At 50.9% G+C, this 18,306-nt stretch overlaps 5 protein-coding genes across 5 annotated transcripts; 3 read left to right on the top strand and 2 right to left on the bottom strand.

The window, feature by feature from the left end:
• Nucleotides 1–579: 579 nt before the first annotated feature.
• EI97DRAFT_462998 (uncharacterized protein) lies at nt 580–2,108 on the top strand (the record flags this gene model as incomplete). The annotated part of the gene is made up of 2 exons (XM_033801328.1): nt 580–776; nt 857–2,108. 2 exons carry the CDS (start codon nt 580–582, stop codon nt 2,106–2,108), a joined length of 1,449 nt encoding a protein of 482 aa, XP_033648802.1.
• Nucleotides 2,109–3,695: 1,587 nt separating this feature from the next.
• On the top strand, nt 3,696–4,450 carry EI97DRAFT_446764 (uncharacterized protein; the record flags this gene model as incomplete). The annotated part of the gene is made up of 2 exons (XM_033800053.1): nt 3,696–3,777; nt 3,834–4,450. The coding sequence occupies 2 exons, from the start codon at nt 3,696–3,698 to the stop codon at nt 4,448–4,450; spliced, it is 699 nt and encodes a 232-aa protein (XP_033648801.1).
• Nucleotides 4,451–5,789: 1,339 nt separating this feature from the next.
• EI97DRAFT_489382 (uncharacterized protein) lies at nt 5,790–6,616 on the top strand (the record flags this gene model as incomplete). The annotated part of the gene is made up of 2 exons (XM_033802218.1): nt 5,790–6,101; nt 6,172–6,616. 2 exons carry the CDS (start codon nt 5,790–5,792, stop codon nt 6,598–6,600), a joined length of 741 nt encoding a protein of 246 aa, XP_033648800.1. The 3' UTR covers nt 6,601–6,616.
• A 2,978-nt stretch (nt 6,617–9,594) lies between these two features.
• EI97DRAFT_462995 (uncharacterized protein) lies at nt 9,595–11,863 on the bottom strand (the record flags this gene model as incomplete). The annotated part of the gene is made up of 2 exons (XM_033801327.1): nt 9,595–10,116; nt 10,721–11,863. 2 exons carry the CDS (start codon nt 11,861–11,863, stop codon nt 9,595–9,597), a joined length of 1,665 nt encoding a protein of 554 aa, XP_033648799.1.
• A 1,167-nt stretch (nt 11,864–13,030) lies between these two features.
• EI97DRAFT_453794 (RdRP-domain-containing protein) lies at nt 13,031–17,114 on the bottom strand (the record flags this gene model as incomplete). Its single annotated transcript, XM_033800480.1, has 10 exons — nt 13,031–13,820; nt 13,867–13,981; nt 14,032–14,833; nt 14,940–15,432; nt 15,472–15,728; nt 15,775–15,906; nt 15,964–16,315; nt 16,357–16,636; nt 16,682–16,740; nt 16,804–17,114. The coding sequence occupies 10 exons, from the start codon at nt 17,112–17,114 to the stop codon at nt 13,031–13,033; spliced, it is 3,591 nt and encodes a 1,196-aa protein (XP_033648798.1).
• Nucleotides 17,115–18,306: the final 1,192 nt, after the last annotated feature.

Raw genomic sequence — 18,306 nt, 5'->3', positions numbered from 1 at the left:
AACCCTAACCCTAACCCTAACCCTAACCCTAACCCTAACCCTAACCCTAGGTTAGGGTACGTGGGGATCGAAAGGTAGACTTACTACGGTAGCCGAGTTCTTTGTACGCAGTTGGAATCCTTACCGAATTTAAGTCTTATGCCTGGAAATCTGAACGAACACGAATGGCACACGGCCTGCGGGTCATTCCTGGTCCAGGCACGATAGTTCCATACCCGTAACTACGCAGGCGTTCTGCATAGAATGCAGGTTGCTTTACATGATGAGATGATCCATTTATGTGGTCGTCGGCCCGCTCGAGAGACAATTTCCAAGAGCTGGTTAATAATTCTATCTGACTAAGATATCGAGATTGCATAAACTAGTTGTGAGGGTACTCACGGTTCCAAGGTTCAGAAGATGTTCCCCCGATTACGTGCGCTTTAGCGCGATTAGGCCTAGCACGCTTCGGCATCTTGTATATAGACCGCGCGATCGCCGACTTTGCCTATCACTCAGTATTGTTACATTCCCAGCCCTGGAGGCAAATTTCAAAACATCAACTCCAGCAACTGCATTCTGCGTGCGATGGGCACTACAATGGACGATGAAGCTGGGGAATTTCTGGCTAATGTGGAAGGCGGAATCGTGCCAGTGACATGTCACGATGATGTCTTGCGGATCGCATACATTTATATCGATGAGGGGCTGTGGGACGGCCAGGGCGTATTCGATGTTGTGGAGAAGCTGCACGCGCATGGCTGGTCTTTTGGTGAGGGCGAGCTCCGCTTCAATCGGTAATTAAGCTACATCCTCATATGAGAATCCCTAATACCGACGTACCTAGCACTGCATGTGTGTGACTAAAATAAAACAGTACCTTGGATATATTTTATCTCACCCAGATCGCAGCAGCCTACTACCGCTGGACCTCCCAACTAAATGGGGACGACCCCCTCACCTTCTCAGACTTCGACGCCTTCTACACTGCGCACCATGCCCTCCTGCACCCCACAGCCTGGCGCTCCTACTACTCCACCACATTCCTTACCCAACCCACCACAGCACGCTTCTACCGCATGCCCGACCTCCAGGACCTCCCGGACTCGTCCTCCCCGCTGTGCCTGCCGCGCGATAATCCGGTATCCGAACACGTCCTAAAGCTCCCCCGCTGGGCTTATACGGTCGGGCGGACCCGCCACAGGCAACCGCTCCTTCCATTTGACACGATTACTAAAATAGCCCTCCGCACGCTTGACGCAGTCTTGACACGCCTACACGCGGCCTACCCTAGCACACCACCCTTTTCAGAATCACATGCGCGCTTCTGGCTAGACGAGTATTACGAACCTCCCATCGCAGAATCGAAACAAGAAGCATTGCCCACGAACACCAACACCCAGCTTGAGGGAGAGGAGAAGAAGATCCCTTCATCTCCAAGCCCTACATCTGACCTATCACCTCGCAAGGACAACCGCGAAGCATGGGGGCCCCATCACTTTGGGCTCAATGTCGCGTCGGGATTGTATGATATACACAGTTTGGAAGCACAGTACCTCGCACAGGTGTCTTCGGGTAAGGTTGTCGAACCAGAACCTAGCAAGCCGGTGTTTTTCTGGTGTGGGATACCGGATGGAGGGACTGCATTTCAAGCGTTGCAGAGGGGGTGGCAGGAAGAGATTGGGAGTGAGGAGGAGGTCGAGTTCCTAGCCGCTGTTGCGATGGAGGAGACAGCTGGACTAGGAGCTGGAGCAATCAAGATGGATGAGTTGGACTGTTCAATCTGGTCACATATCCTACTAGCGGTCATGCAGGCTGCGTGGGTAAAGAACATGCAAGAGAGGGAGCATTTCTTGGGGGAGCTGGAGAGGCGGATGGTGCAAAAGGGGAGGATTGGCGAGGAAAGAGCAGGGAGGTGGGTTAGGGAGGCCTTGGAAATTATGGTGCCTTATGTACGCGTGTGGCAGGGCGAATGGCCTGATACAGAGGAGAGGGGGGAAATGCTGCGCCGGATCTTGGTGGAGAATCCGCTGCTCTTTGCACGCTGGAAGTTGTCGCCTGTTTTGAGGCAGTTCGCTTTTGACGACGCAAAAGTTGACAGTCTCGGCTGCCACACGGCGTACTGTTAACTACTGCCAAGATCCCTTCACCCGGGTAGTAACTAACTGCTGGCATACCCTACTGGTAGATATAGTCGACCATAGTGTGGCACCTACTGTTAGCAGCGCTGCCTTTGAGCTGGGTCCCAGGGGAGAGTACGGGATTCAAGCGGTTTATCTCAAACCAAGTTAATTCCAGTCCCTCAGAGTATTTTTTTCCGTCGCATGTTTTGCATCACTCGTCTTCCTTTCCCCAATCGTTCAAGTTGAGCATCAACTCAGTCAGTATACAGATCCCCACTGTGGTTTACAACGCATTGTCGGTTATAGCAGCATCTGACCACGACTCACCTCGCGAGTCGGGCTCGATTACAGTAAACACCCATACTGCCATGATGCTTCCCCGCTTCCTCAAACGGGTGATCATCGAAGGTTTCGCTAAAAAGTCTCGTCGAGGAAGGCAACAACAGCACCTGTTGAACTCTTTCTCACTTCTCCTGGGAAGACTCAGTTTTCAGCGCGGTTCCAGCGAGGTCATATTCGATATTCTCCTGGATCGTCGTATCAAACAAGAAGTTTTTTCTAGTTGACCATCGAATTTGCCGACGTAGCCATTTCAAGTTGAGCTTTTCAATTTCAGCGCGTCAAGGAGATTCTGGCTCTGACCTGGCTCGTAGAAGCGCATGAGCAACTTGACGGTGGATCTTTTTCGCGATCCTGAAGAACCAGCCACAGCGGCTGTTTTTTCGTGAGGAAAGATATGCTCAAGTCTTGAACCACGGAGATATTGGGCGTCGTCGCAAAAATATGGTTGATTTTCCGCAGCCCAAGATCGCCCCCAGGATGAGAGGGTGTCAGGCCTTTCTCGACTGCACCATCAATGGGAACCGAGCGTTTTATCATCCGAAAAGCTCTTCGCGATGCAGTCATATGCAGTCACGGCTGTTGTAAAAACCTCAGCATTTGAAGCGACAACTAAGACACACCAAGCAGCACTCTTCGTGATCAGTCTGTCAGTCAGCCTGGAAAGAGAGATCGAGATCGACAACAATGTACGATGACGACAGTTTGTTAGCTTGGAGCAGTTTCTAACAGCCTGGCAGCAACCGATCGCGTTCGTGGTGCATAGTCTCGGGGGCATCATTGTCAAAGACGTACTCTCTCCATGATTCCTTTGCGTATGTCAAACACTGCTTAGCGTTATACAGGCCATTCGTCGATCGGAGAAAACCCGTGAACGAACGAAGCTCATCATCTTCCTGGGGACGCCACACCGAAGGAGCGCATACGCTAGCTGGCGCCAGATCGCGTCAAATCTGACCCGTGTCGCCCTCCAAGACTCGAACAAGAAGCTGCTTGAAGCGTTGGAGGTTAACAATGAGGTGCTCGACAACATCGATGAGGAGTCCAAGACCATCGTGTTCAAGGGCGGAATCAAGATCCATTGTTTTCAAGAGGCACGGGACATACCAGGTACAAAAGGGCTGGACGAAAAGGCAAGTCATCCACGAACGCTGTGAACCGCATGCCCTGATCGTGCTAATGAGTACAGGTTGTGGACGACTTCTCGTCGAAGCTCGACCTCCCACGAACGCCGAGAGCATTGATGCGAATCACATGCAGATGGCTGGAAGCGATGCCATGCGCGGAATATCTCAGTCGCACATGGCCCCTATTGGGGGAATACTTTATGGAACTGGTGAGGCATGTTGTGCTGAGCGAGCCGGGTAGGAACGTCTGCTAAGCCATTTGTAGTCAATCTTTTTGACAGCACAACAATTACGACATGGGCCGAGCCCTCCGGGTACTTTGCCTTAGAAGCAGCCGGAGTAGTAGAGACTATTGTCGAAGTCGGAGAAGTGTACGGATGGATGACGGCGGCTCTGCGGTCATCGCCTACCGAGAAAATCACAACTATCACAACTATCACCCCAATTCTTGAGATTAGCGCCGAAACCAATGGCAAGTCGTTCCAGGCTTATTTTGGCCAGAAACAATTGGACGGCTCCTTGCGCTCCGTGGGACAGTGCTGGCAGGATCTCTTCTGGAATCCGGTTGTTGTTTCCGGATTTCCCGTACGACGTCGCCAGCCGCGGCAGGAACCAGGCCTTGAATGCTCGGTCGGCATGCTGACAGCGCTGCTGAGGACACGGAACTTGGCCGTCTTTTGCGATAATGTCTTCATCAAAGGCTTCTGTACGATGCTAGTACCGACGAAGTATTCCAACGGCACGGTGCACTGGCACGTTTTGTTCAATGAAGACGGGAGTCGGATTCCCTTACAGACCCCCGCGTTCATGATGTTGTCGGAGACTTCGACCTCAGAAAACACCAGACTCTGTCCGACATCCGTTCAGCCCGTCACATCGTAGGCTGGTGCGAAGACGCCGCAAACTACGCCGGTAAGTCATGTCCCCCTCTCCCGGCACGCTGAATTGCACCATCGAGTACATGTACTGATGCTCTTGGGACGAAGGCGCAAAGGAAGCAAATTATGCAATTAAAAGAACGAGGTTTAAGGAGCCCAATTCCCGAATCGCGTTCGATCGCGCCACCGTCTCGGGCAGACGATCAGTGTCGGCTGGTTAATATATCTCCATCGCTTACGGTACGGGCGAAGCTTGCCGCGCCGTCTGTACCACGGAACATTTACCAATCTATTAAATTCTGGGGAAGTTGGGAACTCGGCTCGCCGATCTTGGTACCTCGTTGAGGGGTTGTACGGAATAGCTAGGGTGCTGGGAGAGGGGGTTGTTACCAATACAAGCTCAGCAGGCAGGAGCAAATGAGGGAGATGTCATGTTGGTTGGAATTCCGTTGGTTCGAGAGATAGTCGCCCTGGATTAATATCGTCAAGAGACGGCCATGTAGCGAGACTATTGGAGGAAAGTAGAAACCCCATGTTGGGGATATGATGGCGATGGGCCATGGGGAGTCGGGACGCCGTTACGGCAGATCATTATCATCACAGCATCGGTGCCGCTGCGGCACAAGATCGACTCGGAGAATATTGAATTGGAGAAAACGGGTAGTCGGAAACTTCAGGCCCAACCAGCGATATCCCTATAAAGTGTGCCTTCAGATCTCTATCTACTTAAGATCTCGGTTCCGGGTAATCTCGACGACCTGGTCACCGTCCTGAAGCAACAGTGGTTTGCCAAATTTGACTTCAGGGACTGTGATCAGATTTCTAGGACTTGTTGGTATTTGGACAGTAACAGTGAGTGGCGGTCAGGTCCAACATACACAACTTCACTCTTACAACTCCAACTCCTTACGATTACCAATCTCCACCCTCTGGCCCTCCAGATCATAAAATACCCCTCCACTTTAGCTAACAGACTTTCTTATTATTCCCGTGACCACTTCTCCAGAACTTTTCCCGCTCCGCTCCGTGTCGCTTTAGATCTTCGACCCGAGATTTCTTCCCGTTGTCCACCACCAAGATCACGGCTCCAATAGCTGATGTTACAGGTATATGATCGCTAAGAGACACCCTCTCCGGAGAATTAGAATCCATAGTGTTTGCTATCCAATCTGTCGTTCTTCAAGCTCACTCAACAGGTTCGCCAAAACTATAAGAGCCTCTTACGGTAAGTCTTACGGGTACCTAAACCAACAAATATTCCGTAGAACACTACAATCCATTACTCTCCTTCCCTTCGCTCGACAGTCACGGGCACTCACAAGATTCGTGGAGCCGGATTCAGGATGAAGAACCTCTCGGCCCTTGCCCTCACGGCCCTTCTGCCTTCGGCTACCGTTGCACACTACTATTTTCCACACTTTGTCATCAACGGCCAGGTGACGCCCGAGTGGCAGTATACGCGCAAGCATGACAACTTCCTCAACCCCTCATGGGAGGACGGCGCCTTCCTTAACAGCAATGAGCTTCGTTGCAATAAGGGGGCTTCGAACCATATGCGCGAGCCCCAGACGGCCAAGATCACTGCTGGACGAGATACTGTCGGCTTCCAAACCTACGCCGGCACCGACGGTCTCTACCACCCTGGGCCTGTCCAGGTATGTACCACGAACCCCACCTGGGTAGAAATCTCGAAATATGGAACCTAATCATCCACGCGTTAAACAGATCTACATGTCCAAGGCCCCCGGCGACGTCCGCGACTACGACGGATCCGGCGACTGGTTCAAGGTTGCCCAGTGGGGTCACCGCGCCGCCGGAACCGCCGATAGCAACTGGATTACCTGGAAGATGAGGCAGTTCACCTTCAAGATGCCTGCCGAGATCCCTGCCGGCCAGTACCTCATCCGTATCGAGCAGGCGGCCACGCACCAGCCGTACACAAACCGCGAGTTCTACGTCGCGTGTGCGCACATCGAGGTCACCAGCAGCTATAACGGTCAAAAGCCCACGCCCACGTTCAAGATCCCCGGCGTCTATAGCCGCGACCAGCCCTTCTTCAAGTACGACAGCTGGGCCCAGCCCCAGCCGAAAGTGTGCCCCATGCCCGGCCCGGCCATGTGGCCCAACAACAACAACTTGAAAAACCTCACCTAAATCAGATGAAGAGAGGGTGGGACGACCTGCCGGGTAGCCTGTTGTAGGGCTGTGGGCGATCTCCTATTACTAGGGGACTGTCTTCTTCGCACTCCTGTCTCGGGGACTCCGTTCTTGGTTCAGGACTAAAGGCCCTGCAAGAAGATGTTATACGCCTTGAAGACCTTGATCTAGATGATTTCATGGATAGATTTGAATAGTCACGGTCTTCTTTCACGTAGAAACAAGCTGGTTGAATATATATATATATATATAACGTAATCCACCACCGAGCGGGCCAACCCACCGAGCGGGACAAAATTTCTTGGCCCAGCCATCTCATCTCTCAACGCAACATGTCTCAACAGAACAACGTGATTTTGGCTAAACAAGAAGGCCGAATTGAAATTGCCCTTCAAGCCTACAAATCTGGCCAATTTAAAAGCCTCCGACGCGCTGCAGAAGCCTACAACGTACCAAATTCAACGCTTGCCTATCGTGCATCAGGCCGCAGCTTTCGACCTAAAACCACACCCAACTGCCGGAAACTGTCCTCAACGGAGGAGTATACAATTATTCAATATATCCTTGACCTTGATTACCAGTAGGCAAGCACTGGGCTGAACGGTTTATAACACATTCGGACGAGCTTAAAACAGCGTTCAATCGAGCAAAGGACCATCAGAGAAGTCTCCAGGAAGATCCTCAGATTGTGGGTGATTAGTTTGGGCTCGTGGCCAATGTGAAGGCCAAGTACGGCATCCAGGACGATGACGTACACAACTTTGATGAGAGTGGGTTCCAGATGGGCGTGATTGGGTCAATGAAGGTCGTCACTGGCTCAGAGAGGCGTACTCGATCAGAGCTCATTCAGCCAGGCGATCGTGAGTGGGTTACAGTCATCCAGGGTATCTGCGCTGCAGGCTATGCAATCCCACCCTTTATTATCTACAAGGGCCGCGTTCACATCTCTGTGTGGTATGAGGAGACAAGTATACCAGGGAATTGGAAGCTCTCAGTCTCAGAGAATGGCTGGACAAACAATGAGCTTGGTCTTGAGTGGTTGAAACACTTTGACATGTGTACGAAGGGTCAAAAGGTGGGGTTATACAGGTTACTCATCTTGGATGGGCATGAAAGCCACCTCAACCAGGATTTCAAGGACTACTGCGAGGAGAACAAGATTGTAACGGTCTGTATGCCAGCTCATTCATCGCATATACTCCAGCCCCTTGACGTCGTCTGCTTCTCGCCTTTGAAGCAGAAGTACTCCCAGCGTATTCGAGACTTGGCATGCCGACGTGTCTTCCACATCAACAAAGAAGGCTTCTTGCCAGCATTTAGAGATGCGTTTCTTGATGTGTTTACAACAAAGAACTGCAAAAAGGCCTTTGAGGCAACAGGACTTGTTCCCTTTAACCCGTTAAGAGTCCTGGAATGTCTTGAAGTACGACACCAGACCCCTCCAGCACCTCCTCAACCAGAGACCCCGTGGCAGTCTAAAACACCAAGCAATTCACACGAATTTGGATCTCAGTCAAAGCTCGTACAAGACTCATTTACTCGGTCACCTGTTACTGCACAGGAGAGCTTCTCTATGCTTATTAAAGGTGCTGAACAGATGCTTCACCAGAATACGCTCCAAAAGGCACGTATCCATGAGCTTGAAGAGCAATTAAAGGAGATAACCAAACGCAAGTCACGCAAACAGAAGAGGATTCAGAAGGGTGGGACACTAGAGTACAGTAAGGGAGCTTCTCTAGTACCTGCAGGATCACCAAGCGCAGCTCAGTCAAAGAAGAAGGCTCGTAGTTGTAGGGATACTAAGAGGGCTCAAAGCAGCATACGGCGCTGTAGGATTTGCAAAGAACCTGGGCACTATGCTACAACCTGTCAAAAGGTTACAGAAGTGTCTTCTGATTCTGAGCTGAGCGAGCTTGAGAGTGATTTAGTACCTGAAGATGATAAGGATTGAGGTTGAAAAAGATGAGATGGCTAGGCCAAGAGATTTTGTCCCCCTCGGTGGGTTGTCCCGCTCGGTGGTGGAATACGTTATATATATATATTTATGTTCTTTGATATTGTGTTACTGTCCACGAACTTCGTTCTGATCAATCAAAACCAGACCCGGTTGCAGACGGCGAATGGTACTCCAAATGGTTTACCAATTATTACAACCGAGTTCTCGCACCGTATTGCGCCGCTCTTCAGGGCTCCCTAACGGGATCGCACACGAGAACCCAGGCGCCAGTCTTCAGAGACACCACGATATGCGACACAAAAGACAAGGACCCAACCGATCCGGCCAAAACATCCTTCGTCAGAGAAGCGGAAAAGGGACCAGACAACCGGCGTCGCTTGCACATGATAGATTTCAACCAGGGGCACAGCTGATGGACCGGCGCACCGTGGGGGGGCGCAAGGCTCATATCCTCCGAACAAGCGAGATGCTAATGGAGACGAAGAGGAGGAGGCAGATCATGAGGTGTAAAGGTCGCAAGCCTAACGATTTCGGCTCGAAAGGCTCGGAGTTATGATTGTCAATCGGTTGCGACGGGGATGCGATCGCCGTGGTTTATAATGGTTCTTGTTGTGTGGTCTCGGTATAGAGTGAGGTGAACTAGTCACGTCAGCGTTAGAATATACACGCCTCTCTACTTTCTCCTTGGAACATACCTCTACGTACCTCTGTGTAACTATTTACGTCCGATCAGATCTAAGCTTCTCTGATAGAACCTCGAGTGGCTTCAATCTGGGCTTGATTGTTTAGCGGTGGGACTTGATGGCTGCTTTGGTTTGGCTCGCTTCTCCCATGCCCCTATCTCTCATAGACGGCATTATCGACTGTGCCTAGATATAGGTATGATTCTGCAGTGTATGAAGAGAGAGTAAGCGGCAAGACGTCTTATCCTGTGTCCTTCGGAACCTCCCTGAAGAATGTCGAGCGGTGGAAAACCACTAATTGTATGTCGTGGAGCACTGTAGAAGTGGTCTCATCTAGTTCAGCCCCTTGGATCATTCAACTTTCCCCTCCACGCAAACGTCACCCATAACAGTCTTCTCAAAATAGAGCTCTGCAAATTCTAGACTGCACAATCCCTCGATTGCGCATTGAGCAGTCCATGCTTCCTCAAAGGGCACCCGATACTTGTACCAAACCGTCCTTTTAACTAGGTCCTCCCTTCCTTCCGTAGCGTTGTCGATGAAGTCACCTTCTGGCGTGAGCCACTGCCAGTGACACACGTCTTCATGCATGACAATGACCTTGCAATCCTCAGTGGACTGCTGATCTAGTATGAGAAAGATGACAGGGTGAATGCCTCTGGGATCGCGATCAAAGAGGTTTTTGAAGGTGCGCCTGATCAGGTCCCAGTTGGCGGGATTGAACCGAGTTTTCACCGTTTCGCCAATCTGCTCTTGGGGTTCCAAGGCCTGTTGTGAAGGCGAGTGTACTAGGACATATGGCCTATCAGGTTCTCCATCCGGTCGCCTGGCTTCAGGTGGACATTCGGCTGCGCAGTAGAAGTCGGCCCAATGCTGAGGTCTAGTTAGTTACATTCTGATTCGGATATAACTACGGTGTCGTTTTATTGGAAATAATGTTGCTGCATACCCCAGGCGTGATACCGTGCTTAATAAATACTAGCTTTTTCAGCATTGCGATAGTCAAAGGCAGTCGCCGCTGGGCACGGATGAATGGGACGTGTAAGCTACGAAAACCGGGAAAAGAGACGGAGAGCGAGAGAGCAGCCGTTACTGTTTCAGCGCCTGCTATATATAGACTTGTGGCGTGTGATGTGGCACGGCAATCGACCAACGGAAGATGTCTTTTGATAAATGACATCACAACTACCATCGAGCTTGGTAAGGTCGGGATATCAGCAGCTCCGGGACTTCTTGCTCATAACATCTTGGACTTGATATACACAGTAGACGGCGAACGGTTCGGTGGTGAAGCCGTGCTACCCAATTACACAGGAAAAGGATGAATGGAAATGTATACGGCGGGGTTTACAAAAACTCACGATGATCTAGTCCAAATAGTTCCATACGTCGAAGGCAATACGAAGAACGATGAATGCTGGGGGTTACCCCGAATATTTGAAGCCTTTCCTTGTTCTGCTACAAATGCAACCTATACAACTGTCAATATAGTCGTTTCGGCCTGATTCGCAGCGCCACGGATGTCTTCTGCCCACTCGACCAAACCCACTCTCTCAAATCTGCCGTCTGGCAGCTTCCGGAAAACTAGCGCATGCATTCCGAACCCATCTTCGCCATAGATGGTCACGTTTCCGGCTTCAAGACAGAGCAGTTCGCTTCCACATGGAAGGTGACCATCGCCGGGCGCTGATATATCATAGTCGACAAGGAATTTTCCTGGTTTTACTCCCTCTATAACCAGGGCGTACGTTTTACACCCGTGAGCATTAGAGGTATACTGAACTGTAGCATTGAATGCCGGCCCATGAAGAGTTATTGAAGCGGATTTCAGATTCAGAGTGTTGTCCTCGTAGAGATGTTCACAAGTCGCGCCCAGGAGGCTGATCCGGTCGCTGATCTCCAATGCAACCCAAGGCTGTCCAAAATAAGTGACGCCTGCGCCCACCGAGCACCAAGACCACGTAGGTGCAACCCATTCACTGGCCTTGGGCATGCTAGCTGAACGAGCAGACGCCCTCCACATCATATTTTCCAGAAATGTGTCGCGCCAGAGGCCCGCCAGGTATTCACCTCTCTGACCGAGGTAACGGAACTGTTTCGCCATCCCAGAAATGGCCGGGAGTCTGTCTCTCCGATAGGTGATATTCAAAGAGGAATATTGTTCCACTACTGTATTCCATGCAAAACTTCTCCATTCCTCCTTGATCTTGAAATACTTTTCCCGCTCGTTCCACCCTAGACAGTGCCAAAAGTTTTTCTTCGCGAAGCGACCGTGAGTCTTTTCTCCCAATCCTCTCTCACTCTCAATGTCTCGGCCAGAGCACATGCAGACCGTTTGCGAGTTGCATTCCCAAATCAACTCAACGGGTGAGAAGTGCAGATATCGTGGAGAAAGCAGTCGTTCCTGATACGCCCAAGCTCTCTTTAGGAGAGGAAACAACTCCATCCTGTGTTCCAGCATTTCTCGGACGAAGATCTTGTCGGTGACTCCTAGCGCTTGAAGCCCTTCCACCAAGACACCCGTTTCCGTCGGACTTGGCGTGCCGTACAATTCCCCGTCACTGTTCGCTGCCACGCTGGCGGCCAGGGTCAGCGTGGAATTTCCATATATGCTCGCCATCTTCTTCGATTCATTGCTCCAGTCGTCATCGCTGTCTTGGATGATACATAGCGAGTCAATCCAAAGGTACTCCACACCAAGTGCATGAGTGAACTCGAGGGCTTGACGGAAGAGGTTGGGTAGTCCACCCCACGGTATTCTTTTTTTTCGCTCCGTTATATTCTCAGTTTTCGTGGTACAAGGTGCAGGTCCCGCCCCCCAGCGATGGGACAAGCAGAAATACTCCATGTGCGTGTCCGGTTCCACTACGTTTACGATGTATTCTCCCATTGATTTACGAACCCTTACAAGCCGTCTGGGGAACGAAGTGTCGTGCGACAGTGGTCGGCAAGCTGGCTGATGATTTTGCAAGCAGTTAAGAATCCACAACCTGGTTTGACTGATGGCCTCGCTAGATCCGGTGGAGCAAGGGATGGCGAAGCGTATAGGTATCCTTCGATGCAAGAACCTAGTCATACCGTCAAGGTCACTCGGTATGTCGTGCTGTTGGTGCGTCCGAAAAACGCTCAACTCAATCATCTTTTGACATGTCACAAATTCATATGAGACAGAGCGCCGGGCCGAACTGCCGCCCTCTACTCCAAACGGCTCCCAGACCCTTATCTTGTCCTCATCACACCGTTCCATGGAGCCTATGGTTGCGTTGTTTGCGAATATGGTATTCACGGATTTCCACAGGACAGCACAGTATGGGCAATGCTGTGCCGCAGCAGCAATGTCGTGGGCGGTCCACACCCTGTCTGGAAACAAATCTTCGCGCTCGGCATTCTGGATGCATTTGTCGCAAAGTCGATTCGCCATGATGCGCGTTATGCAGATCACTGTGGCCGTAGTAGAACTCAACGCGAAAGATAGAGAGTTATCCTGGCCGGTAAGTGGGTGCTCAAGTGGATCCAAAGCTCTAACTTAAAAGCATATCTATTGCAGCATAGCCGCAGGATGCCTGTTCGGTCTACGCCACACAGGAAGCCTGTTGCCGAACAATTCAGCAAATTAGGATGTTGTGCTAAAAATACGTGCTGATATCAGCCACATAGATTTGTTCTCGCTTCAGTGTGCATGGGACGTTATACTCCTGTCATTCTTGAAACACCTGTCATTCTTGAAACATGAGTTATCGTTTTTCGAGCCGTCGAGCCAGGTCGACTCGCGTCGATGGCTAACCGCTTACGCCAACGATACCCGATCATAGATTAGTCTATCTGGGCTTGTTTGCAATTCATGTAGCGCGCACGACGCAGCAACAAACTTGAAGCTTTGGAATTCCTCATCAGTGCGTCCGAATCCCACTCTGTCCTCGTCCTTCATTATGCCGACTTGGAGACAAGCGATACTCAGACGCAGAGCCTCCACACAGTTCCCCGCTCCCGGTTGCACTACTGCATCTTCCAGATAGTTCTCGTCGGCTGCACTCTTGATATTTCTCTTGCGAATCATACTCTCAGCCCAGTGTGCAATACTGTCGAACTCATCTTTCAACTTGATTGAGCGGTCTCGCTGCCGCCTCGTTTGCACTCCACTCCTGTTGAATAGAGCGCCTGTGAAGACTTCGAGCTCAGTGATACGCCTAGCAGCATGATCCGAGAATTCGATGGTGGCATTCCAAATCGCGTCCTCGTAGGCGCGACGAATGTCCCAAGCTTCCTTCTTCGCGTCGATCCATGCAGGACTATGAATATTATGTATGTCAGGGCCGCATTGGCTTTTGATATAGTGAAGCAGGTCGACGCAAATTCCGTGTGAGTGGTCCACAGGTATCTTGATGTTGTCGTACCAGATCTTTCGTTCATCTATGGCCCGATACAGGACTCCGTTGATTTTTTCAGAATAATAGTATAGATGGTTGGGCCCATCGGCGTCGTCGTCATCTTCCTCATCGTCCGGCGAAGGCGCCAACAGTTCGTCGAGTTGTATCTGTGTCCTGTCTACGATATGTGCCGGCGGTACTGGGGCGAGACTATCGACCCGTTAGACCCATCATAACCCCGATGCGAAAAACTTACAAGTCCGGTCTGTACTTGTTAGACCTTATCTTCTTAAGCAAATTCATGTCGACTGGGATCCCAGTCTTTGAATAGTCGACACCCGTGGAGTGCATATTGGCAAGCAGTAGACAATCTATCACGTATCCTGTCAGTGCTGACCAAGAAAGGAATCGACGCGCATACCTGAATCCAGAGTGCCACTTGGTCTTTGGTCCGCGAGTATCATGTGTTTGACAGCAATGAGTCCCAATTGGTCCGTTGCCATAAACTGGATGAAGAAGTTGCTCATGTCTTCTCGCGTAACTGTCCTCCCGATGTCCACTGGCGGCACGCGTGGGTAATCTGCAGGCTCCCATACATGGGTGCACTGGCTGACGGCAGCAGGGTCCCAGATGATATTGTAGACATCTCCGTCGAGATCGCCACCGCTCAAACAACTAGGAAGATCTCTCGACCCCTTTTGAGAAAATACGATGCAGTTTCTCAGTTGACGGAGAGGGTGTTCTCGCGGAGGGACTACGTTTGTTACTAGCTGGATATCGCCTGGGTGAAGAGCGGGCGAGCGCGTGACAATCATTCTGGTGTTGTTCAGCATCGTATAGTTTGTCGAGATGAAGTGAGCATCATCGAAGGTAATATAGATCTGCCCTTCAGCTAGATATCCCGTCTCATCTATGATACCGAACAGCGTAACGCCGTGGGAGATAGGTATTCTCGCTTTGTGTTTGAGTAGGCGAATTTCTCGAAGCACAGCTGCTTCAACGACAGATGAGAGAAAGGGGTCCTTTCTGTAATCGATCCGAATATCATCCAACCATCGGATGAGTTTCGGCAATCGGGCACGGGTGGCGACGTTATGATGCTCGAGGAAGGCAATTGTGTTCGCAATGTGTGCCGTTGTCAGCTGGAGACTCAGCAACGTTTTCTCCTGCTGTTCCAGGAACCATACTGGTGATACCCCCATGTCTTCTAGGATCTTAATCATCTGTAAACTTTTAGCCAACAGTCTTCTCAACGACATGCTCCTGTTGAGGCAGGTAATGCGCCATATGATACTTGTTCCAATGAGCATAAACGACGGAGGGACATACCTGTCTATTAAGCACCATACGAATTGGATGATTAGCCATGTCGCAGATTTCCAAGTTTGCAGTGTCGTTGCTCTCAAACTTCTGCATGGAGGGACGCACACACAAAATACTGGCGGTCCCCAGTCTCGCATCGAGTGCCAGCATCCCCTTCGCGCCGCCCCAACGGATTTGAAAACAGGTCGGGCCGTCCTGAAGCTTGCGTCGGGGTAGCACAGCGTGGATAGCCTTCACAAAGGTGGTGGAAATGGTCCCAACACCATCACTGAAGACACGAGAGCCATCTGGGGACTTCACGTCGTCGAGGCGATAAACCTGTGTGTTATTTGCCTCGAGGGAAATCGCTACGGGTGTCTCAGAGAAGGCTTGTCCTATACGTGCTGCGCAACGCGCGGGGGACTGGATATGATCGAACTTCCCCAGGTAGGAAATGACGGAGAAGTAAGTTTGGAGCTTGCCTTCATAAAAGAATGGAGCCATGAACCAAGCAGAATGACTTCGAAGAGATGAGTGCGAGAAGCCGAGAAATCCATACACTCTTCCAGCAACGCTTATACCCTCGCGAAACACAGTCTTGAAACGGTCGTAGACCTCTTCATTCGACAGATTAGAGTTGAATTGCAGGTCAGTGCCGTCTTCCTCGCTGAATTGAACACGCATGAAGTACTCCGAGTGGTCTGGAAATCTGCGAAGGATTCGATTCTTTGCTTCCAGGTCCGGCCCATGCAGAGCAATTCCGGTCGGTGTAATCGTCGCCCTATGAATCTCGACAAGGCGCTGACGACCCTTTGCCTTCAACTTGTTAGCTCCCGAGTATACAGGGCCTTCGCAAACTTACGGTCAGTAGCATATTTCCATGCCCAAGTCGAATGTCTTTTTCATTCCTCAACAGGTAAGTCCAGATTTCTTCGGGGTCGAAAGCTGATGCTTGGACCTCGGGGCCGGGGAATGGGATTTGCGAGAAGAGCTTCTTCACAGCGGCGGCCGAGATGGGAAAATCCTAGGGGGAGTCAGCCATCGGCCATACTGCTTCATCATCACTGTTACTAGCCTTTGCGTGAGGTTGTTTATGTTTGGCGGCGAGTTCCGTCATCCTTTCCAGAAGAGATTGCACCACCCACGGAAGTAAGAACCCATTCTTCACTAATGCCTTCATCTGAAACAGCAAGGTGAAGGGTAAAATATGGGCCGATTTTCGAATCTCCTGATTCAGTAACTTCATTCCAGTGACTAGGTCCCTGCGGTAGCCAAGTGACGAGATTGCAATGTCGCTGTAGTGGATGGTGAGAATGTCGCGCTCTTTCAATCTCCTCACCATTTCGTGGAAGTCGAGGGATGTGACGGACAGACGATAGGCCAAACCCAATCCGAGTATTTCCCTATGATGGCAGCGGCTACCGGACTATGATCAGCGAGGCACACAAGTCTTCGTTTCGGCGTCCGTTGCGGTTGCGGTTGATGGGTAAGTGCCAGCGCAATCAAGGCTGCAATCATATCTTGGGACTCAACGAGATAGAACCTCGGGGCTTCCCAGAGCGTGAAGGTTAGTGCTGGTGGTCGGGTTGAGATGTCCAAAGCTTCAATGATTCGATACGGTATCTCCACTCTGTAGGTCCCAGACCGACTAGGGCCACATGGGAACTCGATGATGACTGCGCGTTTGGCGAACTTCGCATAGCCTCCCAAACCTTGCCAATCAACTTCCGGGGAGAAAATGAGCTGGCCGCCCTCCTAGTCATAATAACCGCATGAGAATGTCTGGCTTTGGAAAGTGATTTTCGGAGCGCGACTGCTGGGTGGCAAACTGCGGCATTGTTAGTCCATGGGAGGCAGCCGGAGGGCTTTACTACTACTCAAGAATACTTACCTCTTGGTTAACTCTCGGTCTTTCGCCGACTTCAGGAGGCTTTTGAGAAGGAACTCGTCAGGTGGGCCGCGGTTGCTCAGTTTACAGTCGATGGACCGGCCGAGGATGGTGAGCTTCGATTTGGAGCCATACACTTGGAGAAACCACTCTCCTTGATTGCGATATAGGAACGTGATTGTGCCGTAGTTCTTCTTCTTCACCTTATGGCAAGACCAATCATTTATCCCCTGCGTACCCAAGTATGCATTCAGCTGGGTCCTCAGGGCTCGATCGGTGAGATGGGAAGGAAGGTTGTAGAGGAACACTTCCATGATGACGATGATGATGATGGCGAGGTTCAGATGTGGTTACGAGACGGTAGACATGAGAGAGTCGGTCTTGAAGTGCTTGACGAGGTTGTTGGCAAATGCAATGGAGTGTTTGCGCTGGAGGTTGGGTGGGTAGACTGCTTGCCTGATGCGGTGTTACCGCAATACCATTCATTCCCCGCCTATACTACATTTGGAAGTCATACTGAGAATTACGCATATTGGTATATGATATACGCAGGGTCCAAAGTATTACCAATTTTGTCAATTCACCTTCACTTCTTCTGCCCATCCCCAGGCTCGTCCGGACGTGCCGCTCTCGGATTCACTTTTTGTACGTTGGAGTTGACCGGATGCCGCAGATTTTGGTCCCCAAGGGTCCTCATACGGCTAGTTATCCCTAGACCTGTATCCTTACAACAACCAACGAGCTTCTTCCTCTCCGGATTCCTTATGCGCCTCAAAATCGAACCCTGATGATGGTAGCATTTCTTCTGAGCAGTTCGGCCCTCGTTTTGCACCTCGCGATGTGTGTAGTATACTGAGATGAGGAGTGGTAACGGCTCGCCAACCTGTTCCTCTGCCCATATTCTGGATACGATCGAGTACGACTTCAGTTTTTCCCACCGTCTCTCTCAGTATGGGAGCTGTTATCCTGCTTTCCAGGTATCTACAGCATCCTTATAGTCTTGGGTAGGGGGTACTTTGATGACCCTGCCCTCCGGGAATTGAGGAGTCGCAGATTTCGGCCTCTTAAGGGTACAACAACGTGCTGCAGGTGTTCCGATTCTTAAATACTCTGCGAGGCGTTCGGGAGTGAGACGTGCCAAGAAGTCGGACTCTACTATCTCAGTACACAATACAGTAGTGTAACGGTAAGTGGCCTTGCGCTCACTACTTGTATGTACTTGGCCAGGTGACGTCAGAATACCCTAGGGTGGCACCAGTGGTGGAGCGCGATCTTACACCCCTACTCCGACCACTCCCACCTTACCAGTGTCTCGGGAGCGAGAGAAACCCATGTCTGCTTAGGTACAAGACTGGACTCAGATTATGTATATATTATCTACTTGTTCCTTCAGCAGTTAAAGTAGCCATTCACGCTGCTGCGTCGGAGCAACCCAGCTGCTGCGGCCGTAACGCTTTTCGGGTATATTGCTGTTCTCCCGCCCTAACGTAACATCGCATGTAATGT

Source organism: Westerdykella ornata (genome assembly GCF_010094085.1).
Source record: "Westerdykella ornata strain CBS 379.55 unplaced genomic scaffold EI97scaffold_73, whole genome shotgun sequence".
Lineage (NCBI taxonomy): Eukaryota > Fungi > Ascomycota > Dothideomycetes > Pleosporales > Sporormiaceae > Westerdykella > Westerdykella ornata.
Note: the sequence above shows the minus strand (reverse complement) of the source record. Positions and strands in the feature narration are given on the sequence as shown.